The sequence below is a fragment of the Myotis yumanensis genome, unplaced genomic scaffold, assembly GCF_028538775.1.
Source record: "Myotis yumanensis isolate MYYU_CA2020_CCGP unplaced genomic scaffold, mMyoYum1.0.hap1 SCAF_9, whole genome shotgun sequence".
Taxonomy (NCBI): domain Eukaryota; kingdom Metazoa; phylum Chordata; class Mammalia; order Chiroptera; family Vespertilionidae; genus Myotis; species Myotis yumanensis.
This window is the reverse complement of record NW_027223760.1, coordinates 11,152,062-11,178,424: the sequence shown is the minus strand read 5'-3', so window position 1 is coordinate 11,178,424 and position 26,363 is coordinate 11,152,062. Positions and strand designations below refer to the sequence as shown.

General features: G+C 43.0%; 1 protein-coding gene across 1 annotated transcript in view; it reads left to right on the top strand.

Annotated features, from left to right (window-relative positions):
• The window catches only part of WNT2 (Wnt family member 2), a 58,658-nt gene that overhangs the window by 20,336 nt on the left and 11,959 nt on the right, over positions 1 to 26,363 (top strand). The window contains exon 4 of the mRNA XM_070423773.1: positions 17,341 to 17,605. Within this exon, the coding sequence (XP_070279874.1) occupies positions 17,341 to 17,605 (265 nt within the window). The remainder of the gene's footprint in view (positions 1 to 17,340; positions 17,606 to 26,363) is intronic.

Genomic DNA, 26,363 nt, shown 5'->3' with positions numbered 1-26,363 from the left:
TGGGCACTGGGCTCTCTGCAGGGAGCCACTTGCTGGAGGGTAGGAGCTGATTATAACGCATCCCCACAAGCCAGCAGATGCCCAAAGAGAAGGACCCTCAGGCACACAAGTCCTGTTCTTTCCTTTAAACTCACCAGTTGGACAAGTCACTTCTTTTCCCCTGGGGGGAGAAATGTGTGAGGGGGAGGAGAGAACCAGGAGCATTACTCTAATGGAATTTCTTCCTCAAGAAGCCGAGAAGAAACTATGAAAATAGTTTAATTATGTGATAATTACGGGTTTCAGATATATTCTCTTTTTCAGTTAAACTATGAAAATAGTAAAGAGAAAATATAAGAGACATGGAGGATGGATTCAGAAGATGCGGCAATTGACTAATTAGAATGCCACGAAGAGAAACTAAACAAGTAGGGAAACAAAGTGCAGAGAAAAGGTCTCGGTGCCAGAGGACACGAGTTTCCGGATTGGAAGGGCCCGCCGAAGGCTGAGTAGGATTGTTTTTAATCCTAAATATTTCATTAGGATATTTAAAACACTGAAGATAATGGAACGTTTCTAGAAGCTTTTATGAAGAAAAAAATCAGTTTAGAAAGATGTAATAAGACATCAGACTCCCCATCCACAATACTGCAAGCCAAGGCCTATGGAGTAATACCTCCACAGTTTTCAAGGAAAATTCTTTTCATTTCAGAATTCTATACTCAGCCAAACTATCAATCAAGTGTGAAGGCTAAATAGGCATCTTAGATATGCGAGAATTCAGGAAATGTACTGCCTGAGCACCCTCAAGCAGGGGCTGCAGCGAAGGAAAAAAGGAGGGAAACAGGAGAAAACATGGCACCTCGCAGAGCATGTCCAACGTGGGAGAGCAGGATATTAGGTCTCAGCTGTGTAGTCAGGCCAGGCTGGAATAAGGGGAAGGAAGACTATGGAGCCCCCAGGAAACAAGGAGAAGTGATGGAGTAGGGAGAAGGACTGAGGGGCTGGAAAGGATTAAGTTACAGTAAATGCAATTGGTTGCAAGTAAAATTAGAAAACACCAAACTTCAGTCCAGGTACAGTCTTCTTTGGCACAGAGATGGTGATATTGGACCATAGATTATGAAACTCAGTCCTGGCACTGTCTGTGGTTGTGCAGTTAGCAGTATCACATAGATATTTGTTGTTTTGAGTTTTTAGAATCAAAGTCTAGACATATTTAGTGGGTGACTTAACTATAGTTACAGAACAAAACATTTTTAAAAATTCTCACCAGAGGATATGTTTTTACTGACTTCTTTTTAGAGAGAGGGGGAGATAGAGATAGAGATAGAGATAGAGATAGAGATAGAGATAGAGATGGGGATAGAGATAGAGATAGATAGGTAGATACATACATACATACATACATACATACATAATTACATCAGTGTGAGAGAGAAACATGGATTGGTTGCCTCCCAGATGTGCCATGACCAGGATTAAACCCGCAGCCTTTTGGTGTACAGGACGATGCTTCAACCAACTGAGCTGCCTGGCCAGGGCCAGAACAGGACTTTGATGCATATCATCTTTGTTGCTATAAAAGGACAGGCACCGTTGACTGAGACTGGGGTAGAAGGGGAGGAGGGACTGCAATATCCTCCTAATAGATAGCACCTGTGACTTCTGGAACAGGGTATGTGTAAGTGTGCTCCTGGAAGTTGCAGAGATCAACAGAATCCTGATACAACATGTTGGGAGTTGCGGGGGGGGGGGGGGGGGGGGGGAGGCAAGTGAGGACTAAGTGAAGTTCGAACTCTCCATAATAAGAAATACGGAACCTTGGTTACAGGTACATAAACAGTGATATGCAGAGCTGCCACATTCAGTTGTGCCAGGGTTACACCACACACCTCCAGAGGGCTCCATTCACCTCTTAACATAGGGGTGCATATATCCTTTCTGATTGGTGTTTCAGGATTCTTAGGATATATTTCTAGATGGGGGATCACTGGGTGAAATGGGAGTTCCATTTTTAATTTTTTGAGGAAACTTCATACTGTTTTCCACAGAGGTTGCAATAGTCTGCATTCCCACCAGCAGTGTACTAGGGTTCCCTTTTCTCCACATCCTCACCAGTACTTGTCATTTGTTGATTTGTTGATCGTTGCCATTCTGACAGGTGTGAGGTGATACCTCATTGTTATTTTAATTTGCATCTCTGATGATCAGTGACTTTGAGCATTTTGTATATGACTCTTGGCCAGCTGTATGTCCTCTTTGGGGAAGTTTCTGTTTAGGTCCTTTGCCTAATTCTTTAATTAGTTACTTATCTTCCTTTTGTTAAGTTGTATGAGTTCTTTATATATTTTGAAAATTACCCCCTTATCAGATGTAGCATTGGCAAATACGTTCTCCCATACAATGGGATCTCTTTTCATTTTGTTGATGGTTTCTTTAGCTGTGCAGAAGCTTTTTGTTTTGATGCAGTCCCATTTGTTTGTTTTTTCCTTTGTTTCCTTTGCTCTAGGACAGCAGTTCTCAACCTGTGGGTCGCGACCCCTTTGGCGAGCGAACGACCCTTTCACAGGGGTCGCCTAAGACCATCCTGCATATCAGATATTTACATTATGATTCATAACAGTAGCAACATTACAGTTATGAAGTAGCAACGAAAATAATTTTATGGTTGGGTCACAACATGAGGAACTGTATTTAAAGGGCCAGAAGGTTGAGAACCACTGCCTAGGACAGGGGTCCTCAAACTTTTTAAACAGGGGGCCAGTTCACTGTCCCTCAGACCGTTGGAGGGCCGGACTATAGTTTAAAAAAAAACTATGAACAAATTCCTATGCACACTGCACATATCTTATTTTGAAGTAAAAAAACAAAACGGGAACAAATACAATATCTGTATTTGCATGTGGCCCGCAGGCCGTAGTTTGAGGACCCCTGGCCTAGGAGATGTATCTATAAACATACTAGTATTGCTATGAGAGATGTCTGAGACTTTGCTGCCTATGATTTCTTCTAGGATTTTTGTGGCTTCATGATGTACATTTAAGTCTTTTGTCCATTTTGAGCTTATTCTTGTGCATGGTGTAAGTTGGTGGTCTAGTTTCATTTTTTTGCATGTACCTGTCCAATTTCCCCAACACCATTTATTACAGAGATTGTCTTGACTCCATTGTATGCTCTTGCCTCCTTTGTCAAATATTAATTGAGTGTAATGGCTTGGGTCAATTTCTGGGTTCTTTGCTCTGTTCCATTGATCTAAATGCCTGTTCTTGTGTCAGTACCAGGCTGTTTTTATTATAATGGCTTTGTAGTATAATTTTTATATCCAGTATTATAATTCCTCATACTTTGTTCTTCTTTCTCAAGATTGCTGAGGTATTTGAGGTCTTTTTGGATTCCATATAAATTTTTGGAGTATTTGTTCTAGATCTGTGAAATATGCCATTGGCATTTTAATAGGGATTGTGTTGAATCTATAGATTGCTTTGGGTAGTAAGGACATTTTAATATTGTTAATTCTTCCAATCCATGAACACAGTATATTCTCCCATTTATTTTTATCTTCCTCTATTTTTTCAATGTCCTATAGTTTTCTGAGTACAGGTCGTTTACCTCCTTGGTTAAGTTTATTCCAAGGTATCTTTTTTGTTGTTGCTATTGCAAGAGTGAACTGGATTGTATTTTTAGTTTCTCTTTCTGAGAGTTCATTATTAGTGTATAAATATGCCATCTATATCTGGTTGTTAATTTTGTACCCTGCCACTTTGCCAAATTCATTTATTAAATCTAGTGAGGTTTTTTGTGGAGTCTTTATTTTTTCTATATACAATATCATGTTATCTATGAATGATGACAGTTTCACTTCCTTCTTTGCAATGTGGATGCCTTTTATTTTTTCTTCTTGACTGATCGCTGTGGCCAGGACTTCCAGTACTATGTTGAATAAGAGTGGTGAAAGCGGACATCCCCTTTCTTGTTCCTGAGCTTAAGGGGAATGGTTTTAGTTTTTGCCCATTGAGTTATATTGGCTGTAGGTTTTTCATATATGGCCTTTACTATGTTGACATATGATCCCTCTATTTCCACTATGCTGAGATATTTATCAAAAATGGGTGCTGTATTTTTTCTAAATGATTTTTCTGCATCTATTGATATGGTCACATGATTTTTATCTTTCATTTTGTTTATGTGATGTATCACATTAATTGACTTGTAAATATAGTACCATCTAAGCATACCTGGGATGAATAACACTTGGTCATGGTGAGTAATCCTTTAAATATATTTTAGACCCAATTTGCTAATATTTTGTTGAGGATTTTGGCATCTATGTTCATCAGGGATACTGGCCTATAATTTTCTTTCTTTAAGTGTCTTTATCTGGCTTTGGAATTAGGATAATACTGGCCTCATACAAAAAGCTTGAAAGTGTTCCTTCCTCTTGAGTTTTTTTTTAATAGGTTGAGGATAGGTGTTAGTTCTTTTAATGTTTGCTAAAACTCCTCTGTGAAGCCATTCAGACCAAGACTTTTATTTACTGGGAGTTTTTGATTACTACTTCAATTTCATTAGTTGTTATTAGTCTGTTCCGATGTTCTGATTCTTCCTGATTCGGTTTTGGAAGATTGTGTGTTTCTAGGAATTTTTTCATTTTGCCCAGCTTGTTCAATTTGTTGCCATATAGTTGTTTGTAATATTTGTTTATAATCCTTTGTATTTCTGTGGGGTCAGTTGTTACTTCGCTTCTTGTTTCTGATTTTATTCACTTGGGACTTTGCTCTTTATTTCTTGATGCACCTGGCTAGCAATTCATCAATCTTATTTATCTTTTCAATGAGCCAGCTCTTGGTTTAATTGATTTTTTGCATTGTTTTTAAAATTTCTATGTCATATTTTTCCCCACTCTGATCTTTATTATTTCCTTCCTTCTACTTACTCTGGGATTTTCTTGTTCACTTTCTAATTCTTTGAGTTGTAGGGTTAGATGTCTTATTAGAGATATCTAATTTGTTTCTTCAGGTAGGCCTGTATTGCTATGAACTTCCCTCTCAGGATTGCTTTTTCCCATAGATTTTGGGTTGTTTTGTGTTCATTTTTTCCTAGGAAGTTTTTAATTTCTTCCTTGATCTCATTGGTAACACATTTATCGATATATATAAAAGGCTAATTTGAAAAGTGTCCCCTTGGGAGTTTGACCAGGAGACTGGGAGTTCGATTGCTTGCTATGCCATGTGCTGACCACCAGGGGGCTGGGCGGAACGAAGGAAGGCCCCAGCAAGCAGCTGGAAGGAAGGCCCTGATCAACCCTGATCATCAGCCAGGCCTAGGGACCCTACCCGTGCACAAATTTCATGCACTGGGCCTCTAGTTGTTTAATAATTTTCTATTTAGCTTCCATGTGTTTGAATGTTTTAAGTGTTTTCATTGTAGTTGATTTCTAGTTTCATGCCATTGTGATCTGATATGACATTTGATATGATTTCAATCTTCTTGAACTTGTAGACACTTCTTTGTGTGTTGTATCTATAGGTTGCTTTGGGTAGTATGGATATTTTAATGATGTTAATTCTTCAGCTTGTGGCCCCCTCTATTCAGCTGGGTGTGTGTAGAAAGGTCCAAGCTGTGCACCAAGGTCTGTTTTTCCTAGGCCTGGGCCCCGAAGGAGGTCAGATAAAACTCAAAGCACCCTGATTCCAACATGGCAGCCAAGGAGGGAGAGAGTGTAAGTGAATATAAAGGAGTGAGAGAAAAGTGTATGATGCGTGTGTGTGTGTGTGTGTGTGTGAGTGAGGGAGTTAGATCTCACAGGAGTCTTGGGGATTGGCAGATCGGGCTCTCCTAGATGGGGTGTCCCTATTACTGCCACAGGCACTCCCAGGCTGGGCGCGGCTTTGGCGTGGAGCCCACGCCATCTTGTCAAGGGGAGCAGTGGAGGCCAGGAGTGTAGCCACACCGACACCCAGACTGGCCTCGGACACCATCCCGGACACGTGCAAGGAGCCATTTGCCGTCATAACCCGGATGGGACCACCACTGTGCTCTGGCTGTGAGTGGCACAGTACCTTGCTGTGAGCTCCCAGACAGCTGCAGTGAATGCACACCAAAGAGACCTCCCATGCCACGCTGCACCTTCTCACCCATGTGCCCAGACTCAGCTGTGAGTGCCAGGGAGGCCTCATGCCCCAGCCCTACCTTGGACTCAGGATAACGCTGCCATTGCAACTTAGAGCCACCTGGTGCCTCCAGCTCTGGGTCACAAGTCCATACTGCTGTTGCAACCCAGAGCCACCCAGAGCGTGCCCTGCCTCAGGCCCCAGGACTGTGCTGCTGGTACAACCTGGTGCACCCAGGCATGGGTCACAGGACCAAGCTACAAGTGTGCTGCCAGAGGGATCCAGGGTGCCACTGTGCTGCGGGTTTCAGGTAGCGCAGCAAATTGTGTGCCAAAGGGCTCTGGGCCCTCACAGGGAGTCACACAACAGAGGAACTGTGCACGCATCCCCACTGACGCCAAGCATCTGAAGTGAACAACTGAGGGACCAAATCCATGGGAGAATGTGGTACAACTCAGAACAGAGACAATAAAGGCATGAGAGTCAAGGCAGACCCAGCCTCTGCGCTAATGAGACCCGGATCATTGGACCACTAGGGTCTTCAACCTCTCAGACCCCAAGCAGGGTGTCCAGGTCCAGAAGGAGACAGCAAAAATGGGGAGACAAAGAAACAAGCCCCAAAGGAAAGAAAAGGAGCAATTGACAGAAAAGGAACTAAATGAAATGGAGGCAGTATATCAGAGAAAGAATTCAGAGTAATGGTTATAAAGATGCTCAACCATTTGGATAAGAAATTCACTAACATGAGTAAGAATCAAGAGGAAATGAAGAATGACTTAGCTGCAATAAAGAACACAATGGAAGATTTTAACAGTAGTCTATAAGAAGCTGAAAACAGAATCAGTGAGTTAGAAGACAGGGTGGAAAAAAAACCCAATTTGAACAGCAATTAGGAAAAATATAAAAAGCAGGAGGAGAGTTAAGGGAGCTTTGGAACATGAATGAAGCAATATCTGCAAAGTAGGGGTGCCAGAAGGACTAGAAGAGGAGCAAGGAATAGAAAACCTAGTTGAAGAAATAATGACAGAAAATTTCCCTGACGTGGGAAAGAAAAATGTCACACAAGCACTGAGTCCCAAACAAGACAAACCCAAAAGGATTCACACCAAAACACATCATAATTACAATGGCAAACATTAACAACAAAGACAGACTCTTAAGGGCTTCAAGAGAGAAACAGAAAGTTACCTACAAGGGAACTCCCATTAGACTATCAAATGATTTCTCAACAGAAACACATCAGGCCAGACGGAATGGAATGAAGTGTACAAAGTGATGCAAAGCATGGGACTGTATCCAAGAATACTCTATCTAGCAAAGCTGTCATTCAAAATTGAAGGTGAAAGCAGGAGCTTTGCAGACAAAAAATGACTAAGGGAGTTTATTACCACCAAGCAAGTAATGCAAAAAATGCTAAAGTGACTGTTGTAAAAAGAAGAAATAGGAAGGGAAGAAGGAAAACAGGCACAGAGAATAAAAATGGCAACAAACAAGTACCTATCAATAATAACCTTAAACGTAGATGGATTAAATGCTCCAATCAAAAGATATAGGGTGGCTGAATGGATAAGAAAACATGACCCATATATATGCTATCTATAAAAGACCCACCTCAGAACAAAGGACTCACACAGACTTAAAGGGATGGAAAATTATTTTTCAGGCAAATGGAAGTGAGAAAAAAAGCTGGGGTAGCAATATTTATATCTGACAAAATAGACCTAAAAGTGAAGTCCATAACAAGAGATAAGGACACTTCATAATATTAAAAGGATTGATACAACAACAGAATATAACTCTGGTAAACATATATGCAACCAATATATGTTAATACACCATTGACATCACTGGATAAACCTTCTAGACAAAAAAATCAACAAAGAAACAGCAATCCTAAACGTCTTACTAGATCAGATGGAACTAATTGACATCTTCAGAACATTTCACCCCAAAGCTACAGGTTATACATTCTTCTCAAGTGGGCATGGGACATTTTCAAAAATAGACCACAGATTAGGAAATAGGTTAAGTTTCTTCAAATTCAAGAAGATTTAAATCCTATCAAGCACTGTTTCAGATCACAATGGCATAAAATTGGAAATCAATCAAAACAACAAAAAACAATCAAACACTTGGATGCTAAACAGCATGCTTTAAACAATGACTGGGTTACCAAAGAGATCAAAGATAAAATAAAATAAAAAAAAATTCACATTCTGGAAACAAATGACAATGAAAACACAAGCCAAAATCTATGGGACACAGTGAAAGCAGTCCTGAGAGGAAAGTTCATAGTACTACAGTCCTACATCAAAAAAACGAGAAAACTAGTAATAAATTATCTAACTCTACAACTTAAAGAATTAGAAAGAGAGCAACAAGAAAGCCCAGGGTAAGTAGAAGGAAAGAAATAATACAGATCAGAGTGGAAATAAATGACATAGAGACAAAAAACCACAAAAACCCACAAAAAAAATGCACAACACGCCATAGCCAGTTTTGCTCAGTGGATAGAGCATCAGCCTTCGGACTGAGGGGTCCCAGGTTCGATTCTGGTCAGGGGCATGTACCTTGGTTGCGGGCACATCCCTGGTGGGGGGTGCGCAGGAGGCGGCTGATCGATGTTTCTCTCTCATTGATGTTTCTAGCTCTCTATCCCTCTCCCTTCCTCTCTGTAAAAAATCAATAAAAAATATATTTAAAAAATTTGAAAAAATGCACAACAATACAAAAGATCAATAGAACCAAGAGTTGGTTCTTTGAAAGGATAAACAATATTGATGAACCTCTAGCCATGTTAACCAAGAAGCAAAGAGAGAGGACCCAAATAAACAAAATCAGAAAGGAAAGAGGTGAAGTAACAACCAACCACACAGAAATACAAAGGAATGTGAAAAAATACTATGAACAACTCTATTCCAACAAATTTGACAACCTAGACTAAATGGACACATTCCTAGTAAAATGCAATCTTCCAAAACTCAATCAGGAAGAATCAGAAAATCTGGATAGGCCAATAACTACTAAGTAGTAACCAAAAACCTTCCATCAAACAAAAGCCCTGGTCCTGAAGGCTTCACAGGGGAGTTTTACCAAACATTCAAAGAAGAACTAAAAGCTACCCTCCTCAGACTATTCCAAAAAATTCAAGAGGAAGGAACACTTCCAAGCTAGCAAAGTGGGAACAGAGGACTCATATCTCAACATAATAAAAGCCTTATATGACAAACCTACTGCCAAAGTCACACTCAATGGGCAAAAACTAAAACCTTTTTCACTAAGAAAAGGGATGCCCACTTTCACCTCTCCTGTTTGACATAGTGATCACACAAGAAGAAATAAAAGGCATCCGAATTGGAAAAGAGGAAGTAAAATGTCATTATTCACTGATGACATGATATTGTACATAGAAAACCCCAAAGACTCCACTAAAAAAATACTAGTTGATTTAATAAATGAATTTGGCAATGTAGCAGGATACAAAATTAACATCTTGTATTGAAATCTATGGCATTTTTATACACCAATAATGAACTCACAGAAAGAGAAACTAAAAAATCAATCCCATTTACCATTGTGACAAAAAAATTAAGATACCTAGGAATAAACTTAACCAAGGAGGTAAAAGACTTGTACTCGGAAAACTATAGGATGTTGAAAAGAGATAGAGGAAGATATAAACAAGTGGAAGGATATACCATGTTCAATGATTGGTAGAATCAACATCAGTAAAATGTCCATACTACCCAAAGCAATCTATAGATTCAACTCAATCCCCATTAAAATACCAAACGCATATTTCACAGACTTGGAACAAACTCTCCAAAAATTTATATGGAATAAAAAAAGACCCTGAAGAGCCGCAGCATACCTGAGGGGAAAAAAGAAACAGTTGGAGGGATCACAATACCAGACATCAAGTTATTACAAAACAGCCTGGTACTGGTGCAAGAACAGACATATAGATCAATGGAACAGAACAGAGAACCCAGAAATCAACCCAAACCTTTATGCTCAATATTTGACAAAGGAGGCAAGGGCATACAATGAAGTTAAGACAGTCTCTTCAATAAATGGTGTTTGGAAAATTGGACAGATACATCCAAAAAAAAAAATTAAACTCGACCACCAACTTACACTATATACAAAAATAAACTCAAAATAGATAAAAGATTTAAATGTAAGACAGGAAACCATAAAAATCTTAGAAGAATCCATAGGCAGCAAAATTTCAGAGATATCTCGCAGCAATATGTTTACCAACACATCTCCTAGGACAGTGATGACGAACCTTTTGAGCTTGGCGTGTCAGCATTTTGAAAAACCCGAACTTATCTCTGGTGCCATGTCACATATAGAAATTTTTTGATATTTGCAACCATAGTAAAACAAAGATTTATATTTTTGATATTTATTTTATATATTTAAATGCCATTTAACAAAGAAAAATCAACCAAAAAAATGAGTTCGCGTGTCACCTCTGACACATGTGTCATAGGTTCGCCATCACTGTCCTAGGACAATGAGAACTAAGGAGAAAATATACAAACGGGACTACATCAAAATAAAAAGCTTCTGCACAGGAAAATAAACCACAACAAAATAACAAGAAAGCCCACAGCATGGGAGAACATATTTGTCAATGTTTCATCTTATAAGGGTTTAATCTCCAAAATGTTTAGGGAACTCAAACAACTTAACAAAAGGAAATAAACAATTCAATCAAAAAATGAGTAAAGGACCTAGACACTTTTCGAAAGCAGATATACAAAAGGCCAAGAGACATATGGAAACATGCTCAATGTCACTAATCATCCGAGAGATGCAAAGCAAAACGACAGTGAGGTACCATCTCACACCTGTCAGAATGGCTATCATCAACAAATGACAAGTGCTGGCGAGGATGTGGAGAAAAGAGAACTCTCGTGCACTGCTGGTGGGAATGCAGATTGTTGCAGCCTCTGCGGAAAACAGTATGGAGTTTTCTCAAAAAATTAAAAATGAACTCCCGTTTGACCCAGTAATCCCAATTCTAGGAATATATCCCAAGAATTCAGAAACACCAATCAGAAAGAACATATGCATCCCTATGTTCATAGCAGCACAATTTACAATAGCTAAGATTTGGAAACAGCGTAAGTGCCCATCAGCAGATGAGTGGATTAGAAAACTGTGGTACATCTACACAATGGAATACTATGCTGCTATAAAAAAGAAGGAACTTTTATCATTTGCAACAGCATGGATGGACCTGGAGAGCATTATGCTAAGCAAAATAAGCCCATCAGAGAAAGATATCACATGATCTCATTCATATGTGGGATATAATGAACATAAACTGATGAACAAAAATAGATCCAGAGTCAAAGTAACACTGAACAGACCATCCAACCTCAGGGAGAAGGCGGGGTGGGGGCGGGCAGTTTAGAGATCAACCAAAGGACCTGTATGCATGCATATTAGCATAACCAATGGACACAGACACTGGGGTGGTGGGGGCGTGTCCTGGGGGGTGGGAATGGCCAGGGCAGGATCAATGGGGGGGGGGGGGGGGGGGAGGAGACATTTGTAATACTTTAAACAATAAAAATAAAAAATAAATAAAAACGGTGGTACATCTACACAATGGAATACTCTGCTGCTGTAAAAAAAAAGAAAAAAAAGAAAAAGAACTCTTATCATTTGTAACAGCATGGATGGACCTGGAGAGCATCATGCTAAGCGAAATAAGCCAGTCAGAGAAAGAAAAGTATCACATGATCTCACTCATTTGTGGAATATAATGAACAGCATAAACTGATGAACAAAAATAGATCCAGAGACATAGAATCATCGACCATCAAACCTCAGAGGGAATGCAGAGGAGGGCGGGTGGTGGAAGGAGGGGGCGGGGTAAGAGATCAACCAAAGAACTTGTATGCATATAAGCATAACCAATGGACAGAGACAATGGGGAGGTGCAAGCTGGGGCTAGGGGGCAGGGGTAAGCTGGGAGAGGACAATGGGGGGAAAAGGGGACATATGAATACTTTCAACAATAAAGCACCCAGAGTCCAGGTCTGGCAAGGATTCAGTGCACCCAGAGAGCCACCTCTGCCTGCAGGCTGATTGTTGGTCTTAGTCACTTAATGAGCTTCAGGCTGTAGACCTCAGCAGGGCATACACTCCACAGGGTGTGGCAGGAGGGTTTTCAATGGGTGGGGCAATTGTTTCCCTACCCCCTCACCCTAACTCCCCTGGAAAAAGCTGTTGATGGGAAAGCTTTGCCTGAGAAAGTTGTTTCTGCAGCATGAAGGAATGACTCAGCACAGTGATCCCCACAGCTGTCCTCTCAGCTCTCTCCCCAGAGCCACCAACCCCAGACTCTCCTCACGCAGCTCTAGTCCACTCTTCCCTCCCTCCGCTGGAGCCTACAGTGAACGGCTGCAAATGGAATTTAGAGAGTTGGCCCTTCAAGGGGGGCCTGTGTTTCTAGCCCTCTCTCCCTGCGGGACAGAACCCCTGCTGCTTTTCACGGCCAGATTTACCTGGGCACCTTTCCCGTTTCTGTTACTCTGGGCTTAGGCACCCAGCTTGGGGTTTAGACCCCAGACCTCTAAGGGGAACCCCCCTCCCCCAGCTAAGATATCCCTCCAGAACTTCAGCTGCTGCCCGTGGGAGCCTAGCCAGCCCTCTCACGCCTCCACACTTCCCACCCATCTCCATGTGGCCTCTGCTTTTACATCCCTGGTGATACGGCTTCTCTCCAGCTAGTCTTCAGTTGGTTATTTAGGATGATTTTTCTATATTTTAGTTGCAATTGGTCCTGGGAGAGTGTCAGCGTAGCTTCCACTTAATCCTCCACCATCTTGGAATCCCTAGACTACTTGAGTTTTTTAAAATCATGTGCACATATTTCCTTAATTTAAGAATTTGAAAGTAACAACTAAAACAAACCCAAGAATTCCTAGACTGGCAGCCCCTGGGATGTCCCCAGGTTCTTCTTTGCTCAGCACTTTCTTTGCAGAGCAAATAAAATGTGTGCGGCTGCTCCACCAAGGCCTGTGTGGAGGCCCACCAGCCCCTCACCCCGTGCCTCGGAGACCCCTGGGGTGAGGGTGGTGCACCCTTTCAGACCGGAACCTCCTCTGCCAGTTGCTCCTCTAAAAGCGCTGGCTTTTCCTCCGCTGGACGGCCCCCATCTTTCATTTCCTCAAAGCGCACTAGGGCACGTTGTTGCGTGTCGCTATTTTTTCTCCAGGAGACCTAGGGTCGGACAGAACTTCTAATCCAATAGTCAGATGTCCCCGTGCCCAGAACCGTCATGCCGCCGGTCCACGGGCGTGGCTCACCTGCTGCGGCCCTCGGTGGGGGCCCTCCGTGGGCTGGAACCGGGGCGCGGGCCTGCTCCCCTCCGCAGCAGCGTGCCTGGGTGTGGAGGAGCCAGTCCTGGCTGCATATGAGAAGCACCTGAGGAGGCTGGGAGGGGGAGGGCGGGAGCGGGGTTGGTGCGGGGAGCTAAGGAGGGATGGGGGTGGGGGCGGTGTCATTGGAGGGAAAAACAGCGACTCTGTAATACTTTCAACAATACAACTAAGAAGAAAAAATGCACCTGAGAGCCGAAGTACCCGCAAGGCCGCCCCGCCCCCAAGTCCAGTTCCTAATGTATTCCGTCCAGGGAGAGGCAGCTGTGTGCGCTAGGAACATCCCAGCTGATTCCAATGTGCAGCCGAAGGAGAACGCGGGCTCTGCGCTCTGCAGGTGCCAGGAAGCAAGCCCCACATTCCTGTATATATTTTACTGTGCAGATAGTTGGACTTTTTGTTTTTCCCTCTTTTTCCAGACCATGCAGCCCCTCAGACTGCAGCCCGACTGTAAAAGAACACTCTCTCCCTTTCTTCTTTGTGCACGTACACATAGGCAGGCCTGCAAGACGCGGACCAGGCCACATGTATTGTTCTGCATTGTGCTTCTATCACTTGACTTCCCTTTATGGCTGCAATAAGGACCTCTCCCAGGACCACATAATATTGCATTGCTACGCAGACACCATAGAGTGCTCAACCGTATTTTCCTATTGATGTCATTTGGGTTTTTTTCCTAATATTTTGCTATTGCTAATTATGCTGCAGTGAACATTTCACGTGGGTGTAAATTCCTCAGAAGTTGTGCAAATATTTCCAAAGTGCAGTCACCAAGGTTAAAGGATATGTAGATCAAAAATTTTTACAGTGTTGCAAAAATGCTCTCCATTTAAATGGCACAGCAGTTCACTCTCCCACCAAGAGTTTGTTGAAGTATCTCCTTTCCCATACTCGTACCAACATTCTTATAGTCAATCTTTTTACTCTACGCTAATCTGCTAATCTTGCATTGTTTCAGTTTGCATTTCTCTAATTACTAGCGAAGTTAAGCATCTTTTTGTTAGTACTCTGTGTTTCTTCTGTGAATGGCTGGTTAATAGATATTTGATGACTGGAAGATGCAGTGTACTCCCCCATATTCCTCTCCCTCTTTTTCCCTATTATAATAGGTCTGTAATATTATCCCATCAATTCCTGACTTATTCAAAAGAATGGAGGGAAGCAGAGTATGCATAATTCAAAACTTGAGAAAAGCACGGTGCCATTTATATTAAGATTTTAAATGTTTGCTAGAGTGAAGAAACCTTTCTTACAAGTCCCTGGCAGACTACTCCTGACATTACATTGGCCCCAATGGAATCGTCCCATGCCCTCTGCTGGGAGAGAGTCAGTGGCAGGACCATGAAATTCCCCTTATTGATTTGATCTGCTCTGGGGTCAGAGAGAGACCTGGCTACCTCTGAAGCATGCCCAACACCTAACAAAACTGAGGAAGGAGGTGGGCAGCGGCTATTTCCACTCAACAGTGAGTGATGATCAACAGTGTGTGCCACCGCCACATGTATTTTTAAGGATTCATAAAGTGTATCTTTAAGATCCAATCTTAAATTAATATGTAAACCATCCAATGAAACATATAAAAATAGCAACTTTGAAGTTTGCAACCTGGGAACTTAGTATTACAAAGGAAGGGCAGTGCTATGTCTTGTTTTTAAAAATGTTTTTTATTCATTTTAGAGAGAGAGGAAAGGAAAGGGAGAGAGAGAGAGAGAGAGAGAGAGAGAGAGGAAAACATTGATGGGTTGCCTCCCACGTGGACCCTGACTGGAGATCGGACCCACAACCTGGGCATGTGTGTCCTGAGCAGGAAGGAACTGGTGACCTTTTAGTGTACAGGATGACACCCAACCAACTGAGCTACACCGGCCAGGGCTATCCGATCATTTTAAAGTTAGGAGTATTAACTTATGAGTAAATAACTCAGCTTTAAAAGAAAAAAGCTACGAAGAATGAGCATTCATAATCAATTCCCAAGCTCGAGAGAGATCACAACTGACAATTAGGGCCTGTCCCCATCAGATACTCAAAGCAATATGACAAGAAGAAGGGCTATGAGGTGATCAGCCTTGGAGATCTCACAGAACCGTGGCTTTCGTCCTTGACTCAATCGTAGAGCAGAGGGGGAGAAAGCAGCCTGCTCACAGTCCCCCTCCTCAATTTGGATCCCCAAGACGGAGGGTATCTGGTGTGGGAGTATAGACAGAGGGGCAGGGAACCCTTGATGACATTTACCAAGCTGGTACTCTGAACAAGATTCTTAGTGTAACACGTTGAGAACACTATTTCTAAGAACTTGGAGGTGTAGCTGTACGCCTGCTTTGCCTACTTCCTGAGATTCTGGCATAATATCGTTATACCAGTGTGGGTGTGAGAATGAGTGGGAGGCTCCCTGAAGCACTCATGCTCAACCTTCCTTTATCCCCTTCCCCCCTCGCCCCCCAAACACACACAGATACCAATATCCCAGGTTACCTCCCAGGGCCTCACCCCAGGTGACTTACTCCTGGTGCTCCAACCTGGTTTGTCTGTTCCACAGACTTAGTTGCTGACCAAGGCTCTAGTTAAAACCAAGTGTGCAGGAATGTTCTTCATTCCAGGAAGTCAGTCCCAATTTATTCACATGCTTGGAAATGTGTCAAAATCATTCTGGAGCTGAAGGAGCCAAGAATGAATGGCTGTTAAACCACTCGCACCCTCCCAGTTTGGGCTCGTCACCGAGGTGTTTCCCTCCTTAGCTCGTCATAGCAGACAGATGGAGCCCTGTGACATCTGGAATCTGTCCTTGTTGTCACAAGGCAGCGTTGGAGGCCAGGACAGAGACTTTGAAAAGGAGGAATGGCTTTAGTTTGGTACGCCAGGTCACAAAGACCTGGGCGTTTTTTAAGGATGTCAGAATGAACTTTTCTGGAACTCCAACTCCCCCATATGCCCTCACCCTCATATCTTTATATCTGGGTGTTTGGTATGAGGCTCACTGGGTGCCCTGGATGGGCAGGTCTTGGCCACAGACATAACCCTAGGAGGGCCATCTTGGCTCCCCAACTCTGCCCCCTCTGCTCCCACCTGTCCAGGAGCTTCCCCTCCTAAGGTGTGAAAAATAAGGACAGTAGGTAGCGTAGGATTGTTGTGAAGATCAAGGTCACTGAGATAGAGTGTAGAAGGCCTTAGCGCAGTGGTTCCCAACCTTCTGGCCCTTTAAATACAGTTCCTCATGTTGTGACCCAACCATAAAATTATTTTTATTGCTATTTCATAACTGTAATGTCGCTACTGTTATGAATCGTCATGTAAATATCTGATATGCAGGATGGTCTTAGGCGACCCCTGTGAAAGGGTCGTTCGACCGCCAAAGGGGTCGCGGCCCACAGGTTGAGAACCGCTGCCTTAGCTCAGTGCCTGGAACACGCAGAGCACCCATAAACAGTAGCAATCGCTAGTATCGGTTTAGTAAATGATGCGGACTTAGCAATTAGTTTGTCCACCAAATTTGTATAATAGCATACATTTTTAAATAGAATACAGCTATATTTATTTACAGAATCCTCTAATTCATTGCCTTACTCTTCAAACTGGCCCCGTTCCCTATTAAATTCAAATGCATGCAGTTTTTGATATACAGGTAGCCTAATGGGGCTCAGAGCCAGGCCATGCTTCCCCCTCCCCACCTCCCTGCATGCTATGCGGTCAGTGCAGTGTGGCTGATGTGACCAGCAAGTGACCACAGACATCTCCCCGTCCTAACCCCGGGATCCTGTGTCTGCAGTCACTTCTTGTTGTTTGGGAAGTTGTAGCACATGTCACGCACGTGAGTCCACTTCCATTGGACAGCCTGTCTTTCCCCACAGGCTGTGAAGCGGTTCTTGAAGCAAGAGTGCAAGTGCCACGGCGTGAGCGGTTCCTGCACGCTGAGGACGTGCTGGCTGGCCATGGCCGACTTCAGGAGGACGGGCGACTACCTGTGGAAGAAGTACAACGGGGCCATCCAGGTGGTCATGAACCAGGACGGCACTGGCTTCACTGTGGCTAACAAGAGGTTTAAGAAGCCAACGAAAAATGACCTCGTGTATTTTGAGAATTCTCCAGACTACTGTATCAGGGACCGAGATGCAGGTAAGTTGAGAACACTTTACTCACTGCACATAATTCTCCAGCGGTCAGCACTGCCCAGGTAAAGGCAGTTCTGTGTTTTCAGCTCCCCAGTCCTGTGAGTGCAGCTGCTGCCTTCAGGCGAAAAGCTCATGTTCTTATCATTCACATTTAAAGTGCACAAAGAGCTCTCCTAAGATGCTACAGAAATGGGAACCCAACAAGAATGTTTGTGGCAAAAAGTCAAAATACGGCCCCAGCTGGTTTGGCTCAGTGGATAGAGCATCGGCCTGCAGACTGAAGGGTCCCAGGTTCGATTCTGGTCAAGGGCCCATGCCCAGATTTCAGGCTTGATCCCCAGTGGGGGGTATGCAGAAGGCCGCCAATCAATGATTCTCTCTCATCATTGATGATTCCCTCTCTCCCTCTCCCTCTCCCTCTTCTTTCCTCTCTGAAATCAATAAAATACACCTTTAAAAAAAGTTAAAATATGCAGATTAGGAAAATTCTCCCGCCTGGACAAAACTGGAGTTGGCGGATTAACCCGCACTATGTATAGCATCCCAGCGCCTTTCCTGGGAGGAGGATAGCTTTGCAGTGGGTATTCCCCTTTGCAAATCCGACCTCTGGGTCCCAGGGCTTTCAAGTTTGCCCGTTTTTGAAATCTGCTGTACTTCACACTCCTTTGCGCTTTCCACTATGCTCAGAAGTTGCCAAATACTAGAGAAGGAATTCAGCCCACTGGCTTGGCTGCCGGTGGGCGATGGATGAGGGCTGTGTAAGAGGCACTTCGGCTACTGAGGCCACACCTCCCCTTGCACACAGCACCTTTTCTCTTTGAACCCACTCAGGAGCAGCTCCGTCAGCCCCAGCACAGCTGCCCCCTGGTGTGTTTTGCAAGTGCGCTGTGCCCACTTCTCACCCCTCCTGGTCCACACTGAACTCCAGGCTTAGCACAGTCTTTGCAAAGAATCTGGTACAAAATAAGAACGAGTACAAGTGGACAGGATGTGATAGGGAGCCCACAGCCAACTTTGGCTCAAGCCAACTTCTGAGACTTAGTAGGGAACCCATGATCAGAAAAACATCCTTGAATGTCAATTCCCAGTTTGTTTTTCATTCCAAAGTAATTGCAAAGGAGCCAGTAAAACAGTGCAGACGGCCGCCAGCACCTTAGACTGACCAAGAAGCACGATGACCAGGGAATGTCACCAGAAGTCCAGGCCTCTTCTTTGACCTGAGAGGTTGCATTTCCTTCCTGGTTGATGAGCTAGCTCTTTGCAGCACTTGAGCAGGTTCATACATGCAGTCTCTGAATTAATGGCTACCAAGCGGAGGGCCCGCTGCTGTGCCCTGCAGCATTCCTGACACGCTTGAGGACCTCTAGCAAGTCTTCCTTCCTGCTGTGCCACAGTTTGAGCAGAATACCCATGAAACCTGTGCTTCGATACAGATTGTCCCAGAGGTTTGGGTCCTTCTCTGTTGTTAAGTAGCTGCTTAATCTCAGGGTCCTGGGGCAGACCCTGGGGATAATGATATCAGGATCATTTTAGGAACTACCCATTGACTCCTGTGTGCCAGGTTCTGGACTAAGATCATTGCACATGTAGTTTTATTTCATCCTTTGAGCCACCCTATGACATCAGCGCATTGGAACTGGTTTCCTGGGGGGGGGATGGGGGGGGGGGGAGAAGGAAGAAGGAAGAAGAGGGTGGCTTCTGGTTGATCAACCAAGAGCCAAATTCTCAGCTTATGTTTTAGTCAGATAAGCAGCCCTAGATGTCATCGTTCCCATTGTACACGTGAGAAAAGTGAAGGACCAGCTCAGGACCTCATTGGTCTTGGAGGGGAGAGATGTCTGGCTGGCTGACTCCATGGCCTGTGCTCTTGACCCTGACACTATAACTTGTCCCTACCTGTCTCCGAGGGCGTGCACATGAACAGGCCTTGTGAAGCAAAAACCTCATTTCAAAAGTAAGAGAGCCTGCTTCCCTGGGACTTCGTTTCTATTTTGTTTTGTTTTGTTTTGATTGAAGCAGTTTGCACAGTAAAGTAAACAGTTATGCTTGATGATCGCTTAACTGCCTCCTGGATATTCAGTGACAAAGACCTTACTTTCTCTTCCTCACAAGAAGATTGGGCAACTTCAGGACACTGTTATTCTTGCACACGTTGCTTTTTCTACTCCCTATATTAGAACACAGTTCTGTTTCTTGATCCTAAAATAGCAAACACATCCGCAGCACCTGCCATGTGTTAGGGCTTGGTCTACATTCTCTCCTTGACTCTCATGGGAAGTCTGTAAGGTGGGCATGTTATTATCCCATTTTATGGGAGAGGAGACTGAGGCTCTGACAGACAGGTTATGGATTTTGCCCAAGGACCCTCAGTTGGTAAGAGGCAGGCAGAGCAGGGATCTGCACCTGAATTCATTCATTCTTGTAATCATGTTACTCTGCCTCCAGATGTGCCAGCCACAGAGCATACTGCCGCAGTGTGACTTTCTGAGGGAAGCGATATAACTTATTCATTCTCTTCATTTACTTCTCCCTAAACTCATTTTAGCTTAGCTGACTTGCAAATATGTGAACGGTTGGTGTTGATTAATCAGGAGCCACCCTGTTACAGTTGTGTGTTTTTTAAGTAGTTAGTTCCAATGTACTAGATCAGAATTCCAGTAACATTCCTAGATTATTCATAAGTTACCTGAACTGTACTCAATGCCTTTTGAGCTGAACCTAAGAAAATGCCAAAGTCATCCATGCAAACCTTGCAATATTTATTTGTAATTTTCTTTTTTCCTTTTTTTAAAAATATATTTTTTATTTATTTCAGAGAGGAAGGGAGAGGGTGAGAGAGATGGAAACATCAATGATGAGAGAGAATCATTGATTGGCTGCCTCCTGCACACCCCCTACTGGGAATTGAGCCTGCAACCCAGGCATGTGTCCTTGACCAGAATCCAACCCAGGACCCTTCAGTCCGCAGGCCAGTGCTCTATTCATTGAACCAAGCAGGCTAGGGCTGTAATTCTCTTGATTGTAATTCCCAATGATTGCTTTGGTGATTCGGGGTGTTTGACATCATGCAAGCAAAAGTACAGATCAAATACTTTTCATATTTGGAGTCATGTACAAATAGCCACATGTATAAGATGCAGATTTCCCGTTAGAAAGCTTGATTCAACCCACACAGCTGCTAAGGGACTTGCACCTGTCTGTGTGATCTGTGGCTTTCCAAAGACGAGGCTTTATCCTCGCCATAGTGTGCATCCGAGCAAGTCAGTCAAAACAGTCATGGAAGTGTGTGGTTCAGGATCATCCTGGCGTGGCTCCTAACTTCTCTTTGTAGAGGCAGGGAGGTGTGACAGAATCTGAGACCTGGGAGAAGGGGGATTCCGTCATCTAACTCACATTGGCATTCCCCCTCTGAGCTCTGTTCTCTCATCATGAAAGAAGGTTTGGGGTCAAGGCTAAGATCCTTGCAGCATGCACGTGTCACAGAGTGAGCACACCCCCAAGGGACCCTTCCCTTCACTAGACTCTTACTACGTTAGGGACAGCCTGTTTTCTGGTAAAGGGAACTTCCAAATTAGTCAGAAGTTTGCTGTAAACTTTAAATCAATCAAAGTATACATAGACTTTAAAAAAATTTTCTCTATTAAAACTAACATACCCTTCCCCTAGAGTACACCGCATACCACCCAATCTGTTTGCTTGTGGTCATATTGTTTTATTTTGCTCTTTGTAATATCATTACAAATACATTTAATATTTGTAATATTAAATGTATTTATAATAAATGTTACATTTAATAAATGTAACAATTAAATATTACATTTAATATTCAACTTATCGGGCACCTTCTACTCGCCAGCACAGGGAACGCAATGGTGGTGAGCAGGTTGAAGATGGTCAAGTAATAGATACTTGGAACTGAATGCCTTTCCTCTTGTTGGTTAGCACCCGTTTCCTGTTCAGATTAACTCATGAGTTGCCTGAAGTGAGTCGGCTTGTTTTGTCATTGTGGCTTGTGGAGTGGATCAAGTCCACAGTCTAGTCCACCATTTTCCAAAGTGAGGTCCTTTCCAGAGATAATATTGAACTAACATCTCAGGACATTGTTCCTGACATTCCATAAGCATTTCGAATTTAAACACAGCAAGTAGTTTAGGTAATCCATGACTCCTGATTTTTCCATAATTATTAGGTAAGAAGAAATCCAGGGAGACATGATTGGGGGCCGGGGAAGGGAATTCTCTTATTTGCAAGACAAAGAAGGAAAAGGTTTTTTATTTGAGGATCTCTAGATAAATGTCACCCCCCCAAAAAATAGCCCCCACCCTGGCTTGCCCAGTGTCAGAGCGTGTTCTTTCACCTCCAGACTCTGCATTTTCAGAAACCCTCTTTACTGTGAGTAAGCACGTTAAAATGGTTTCAGCCTTCACAGCTTTCCCTGGAATCAGTTTGACAGAGGTTATCAAGTCAGCCTTGCAGTGAAGTCCTGACATAATGATACCAGGACAAATTTCGACGAGAATTACAGAAGGGTGAGTCAAGACCCTGAGGTATTCCTGGGTGCAGACAGATGCAGACCCCAGGTGGGGAAGGGAGGGGGATGCTGGGTGGATTCCTACTCAGAGTCAGACCCTGAGCTACATACCTTGTGAGCATTTTCTCTGAATCTTCATGGCAGTTCTCTCTATTTATAGAAAAGGAAACGGAGGCTCTGAAAAGCCACGTAACTTGCCCAAGAGTTTGTGACCTATAATGGTAAACAAAACGAATTAATAAAAATCAAAACAGAAATCCATACTCCCCTTACTCCACCATTTTACTTCCTGAATTTTGGGGTGGGGGTGGGGGGGAGATCTGTCTAATAAAGAGGCAGCATGAGGACCTGGGGACATCATGGAATGAGGTGCCTACAAAGGCGGGGGTGGGGGGGCGGGGAAAGTGGTTGGGCTCAACTCCACCCACACTTGGCCCAGGTTGCCTTGACTGCCCTGTCAATTACAAGCCCTTCAACTTTTGAAGAATGGTAATATTGTTAGTAATTCCTAAGAAATGATCAGCTCAAAAATCGATTAAGGAAGATATTCTTATGGCAACAACAGTAAGAGACCTTTTCCCTGAGTCTTCAACTGAAAACAAGTGCTCTGATGTTCGACTATAAATACTCCCCTTGATATGAAGAGCATGGACAGCCGTGTGAGGCTGCGCATGTGACATTCTGCAGGCCATACGGGAGGCTAGGTCTGCACGCTGGGCTTCTGAGATGGGTATGCTGGCAGTTCTGTGTTATCTGCTCCAGTTATTGCCCCAGGCGTCCATAAATCAAAGAAGCTCTTAAGTCAGAGATAGGTTCATCTCTCACGAAGGAATGCTGCTATCCTTGCAGAGTAGCGTCTGCACCTAATCACTGGCCACTTTCACTGGTTATGATATACAAGCCCTGACCTGGGCGGGAGGTCACCGGGAGGTCTCCTCATCAGCCAGAGGAAGGAAGCAGCCCTCCACCCTTCTCCAGTCAAGTTCAAAAAACAAACGGAGCCTGCGGTTGTGTAACTGGTTAGCCCACTAAAAGCCCGGTACCTGGCTGACAGCTGTAGGCTGTGAATGGGAGAAGTGTTCAGGTATCGAGGGTTTTCCTCACATAAATCATATTTGGCCAACAGCTTAGAACCCACGGAAACACAATGCCAATGGTGGTTTACAGAGATTGGTGTTCTAGACGTGCCCTTTGGTGTGGCCAGGTCTGCAGAACCTCTAAACGCTGTGACTGTGACCCGATTAAAAACAAGGGAACAAACAACATGAGAGCAAATAGCAATGGGTGGGCCTTGTTTTGATATTAAATGCACAGTTAATATATTAAGTTTGATCAACTTAAGTACATCTTAAGTGCCACCAGTATATCTTAAGTTCCTCAGTTTTCATAGAACACATATTTATTGAGCCCCTTCTATATGCTAAAACACCCCATTCCCCCGATTTTCCTCCTGCCCTAACAATTAGCTTTCCTCAAGTTCAATTGCTAGTTTCTCCTCTTCTACTTCTAAATTCTGAAGATCTGGGATGGTGAACACGCAATACAATATACAGATGATGTATTATAGAATTGTGTACCTGAAACCTATATAATTTTGTTAACCAATGTCATCCCCATACATTCAATCAATCAGTCAATAAAGTCTGAGCATCTGCAGGACTCAGACCCACCCTCTTCTCTCTGCTTTTTCTTCCCGGGTGGTCTCCTCCATTTCGCTGCTATTTCAGTCTTCCTCTCTGTCCTCTCTCCTCTTCTTGTATCCAATTCCATTCTTAACAGTTCCCCTCAGCTTGATCACATTTCTATCAACCTGCTTCTGGTCACAACTGAATTCTTGGTTTTTCCCACTCCCAGAACTTGTTTTCCTCAGGTTCCTCTTCACAGAAAATGGCACAACTATCCGCTCCTTGGTCAAGCAAGTCCGTTGTTAACCACTTTCTCATTTCCCTCTCCTCCTAGACTGTTTCCAGGATCTGTCTGCTTCTCTACTTGTTCTTTCATTCATAGCACGTGCCACACGTTTTAATTCATTTGTTTAAATGTTTTTTTGTTAACCTGCCTGTCCCACTGGACTCTGATTTCATGACGACAAGAACTATATTTATCTGCTCACCACTGGACCCCCAGCACCTACCATTAAACATGTGTTGAATTGAGTTGAATGGCAAGATAGAAATGACATAAAGTACATTGATCAAAATGGCAACTGAATTCTTAGTTCTGTTGATACAGTGGCATAGCTTAAAGCTAACTTGATTTTTTCTACAGGCACAACTTGATTGCTTTGAGTAAGCACATCTTCACTCATCACTGATTGCTTTGTAATATACAGCTTTATGAAAATTCCTATTTAAGCTTAAGTTAAGCGTTAAATGGAGTTTTTCCTCATATTCAAGTGCATGAGTGGAGCATTTACAGAGCTGAAGCTGTTGTTGGCTGCCCATTTCCCTGGATAAAGTAGAAAGTCCCAAATGCAGCGGCAGTCTATATCTATTGCTTTTAGCTGCCAATAAATATTCAATTCTTTTTCTCTTTGGGGGAGAGGAGCTTTTTTCATTTATTATTATCAGTGCGATTACTGGGTAGTTCATTTGATTGTATTGTTAGCATAAGCAAAAATATTTCCATCCAATTCTGTTTTGTTATACGCATGACCAGTAAATCTGCGATACTTTTCAGAATACAGGCTCGCTAGAATTTCTGTATTTTGGGGATATGTTAAAAAGTGCCCTAATTTGAATTAATTGACAGATTCAATTTGTGAAAATTTAAAAACAAAAAACTTATTTCTTTCAAAACAAACGAAAATTTTAGAAAAAGATAAATGAAAATTTCATTTTCTTCCTTTGACATATACTTTCAGCTACTCACAACAAAGAATTTACCAAATATACATTCTTTCTTTTAGAAACAGAAAAATTCATTTCTAGTGACCTCATTAATGTGTTGCAGACAAAAGAATGATGTTAAAGTACTTTAAAATAATGTATTTGCTTAATTCGTCTAAACTTTCCCCTTAAAACCCATCTTGTGCTTGTGTGGTAAATCTCTTCTTTTAAAATGCATATTTTTTTAAATATACATATTTTATTGATTTTTTACAGAGAGGAAGGGAGAGAGATAGAGAGTCAGAAACATGGATGAGAGAGAAACATCGATCAGCCGCCTCCTGCACATCTCCTACTGGTGATGTGCCCGCAACCCAGGCACATGCCCCTGACCGGGGCATTTTACTGTTTGCAATAACAGAACCTTGATGCCGCAGACTCTAAGTTGTCATTTTAAAACCTATCATTTACAAATGTGCCACACTTTTTGTGTATGTTCTCTATCTATCAAGTGAGACCATTTGAATAGAAATAACCCGTTAGCTAGTCCACTCTCACCATTGTGCCTGAGGACTGGGTTGCTGCTCCCTGGAGAAGTGTGCCCTGATTTGGCAAGGGAAAGCTGATTTTAATTTTTTAAATTGTTTTAAATTTAATGCTTAAAAAATCAGGAAATATATGTCGGCCACCTGACCACTATGCAATATATAGAAGAAATATAAGACCTAACCCCTGACCTTGGGGAAACAAGATGAATGAGAAATGATAAAACATTTCGAAACAGCATATGAGCTCCTTTGCGTGGCATGCGTTAGAGGACTCAGGAGGTCAGCTGAGTGTGGAGCCGTCAGGGAGAGCTCTATGAAGGGCCTGAATCTCAAAGGAGGGGAAGATTTTCATTCTAAAGGAAGCAGAGGAGAGTCTGGAGCAGCAGATGAGAGTAACTCTTACAAACAGTCGGCAGGTCTGTGGTGTCAGAGAGTCGCTCTGGTGAACGGTGAGAAGATGGCCTGGTGAGAGGACACAGGTGGGGCAGTGGGAAGTAACGCGGGTGGGCTAGTGAGTGCTGCTGTGGAGAGCCTGGCAGGGTCTGGCCTCAACAACTTCAATCTCACAGTGGCATTTGCTAATTTAATGGGACGTGCTTTCCTGTGCGGTCAAACTTTTCCTAGTTATTATGCAAACATTAAGTGAAATCATCTGAGATAAGCGGAGACATAGCCTTTGCTAGCTGTACTTGGCAGTTTTTAATGCCGGGAAGGGTAAGCCTTGTGAGTAGATGAATGTGCGGTCTCCAACATTTGCTCTTTAACATTCTTTTCTTCCCTCAATAAATCTGTGTCATTAATGACAACGTGTAAGTCAACCAGAGGAGAAACAGCCTATTGGATGACGGGCTTAAG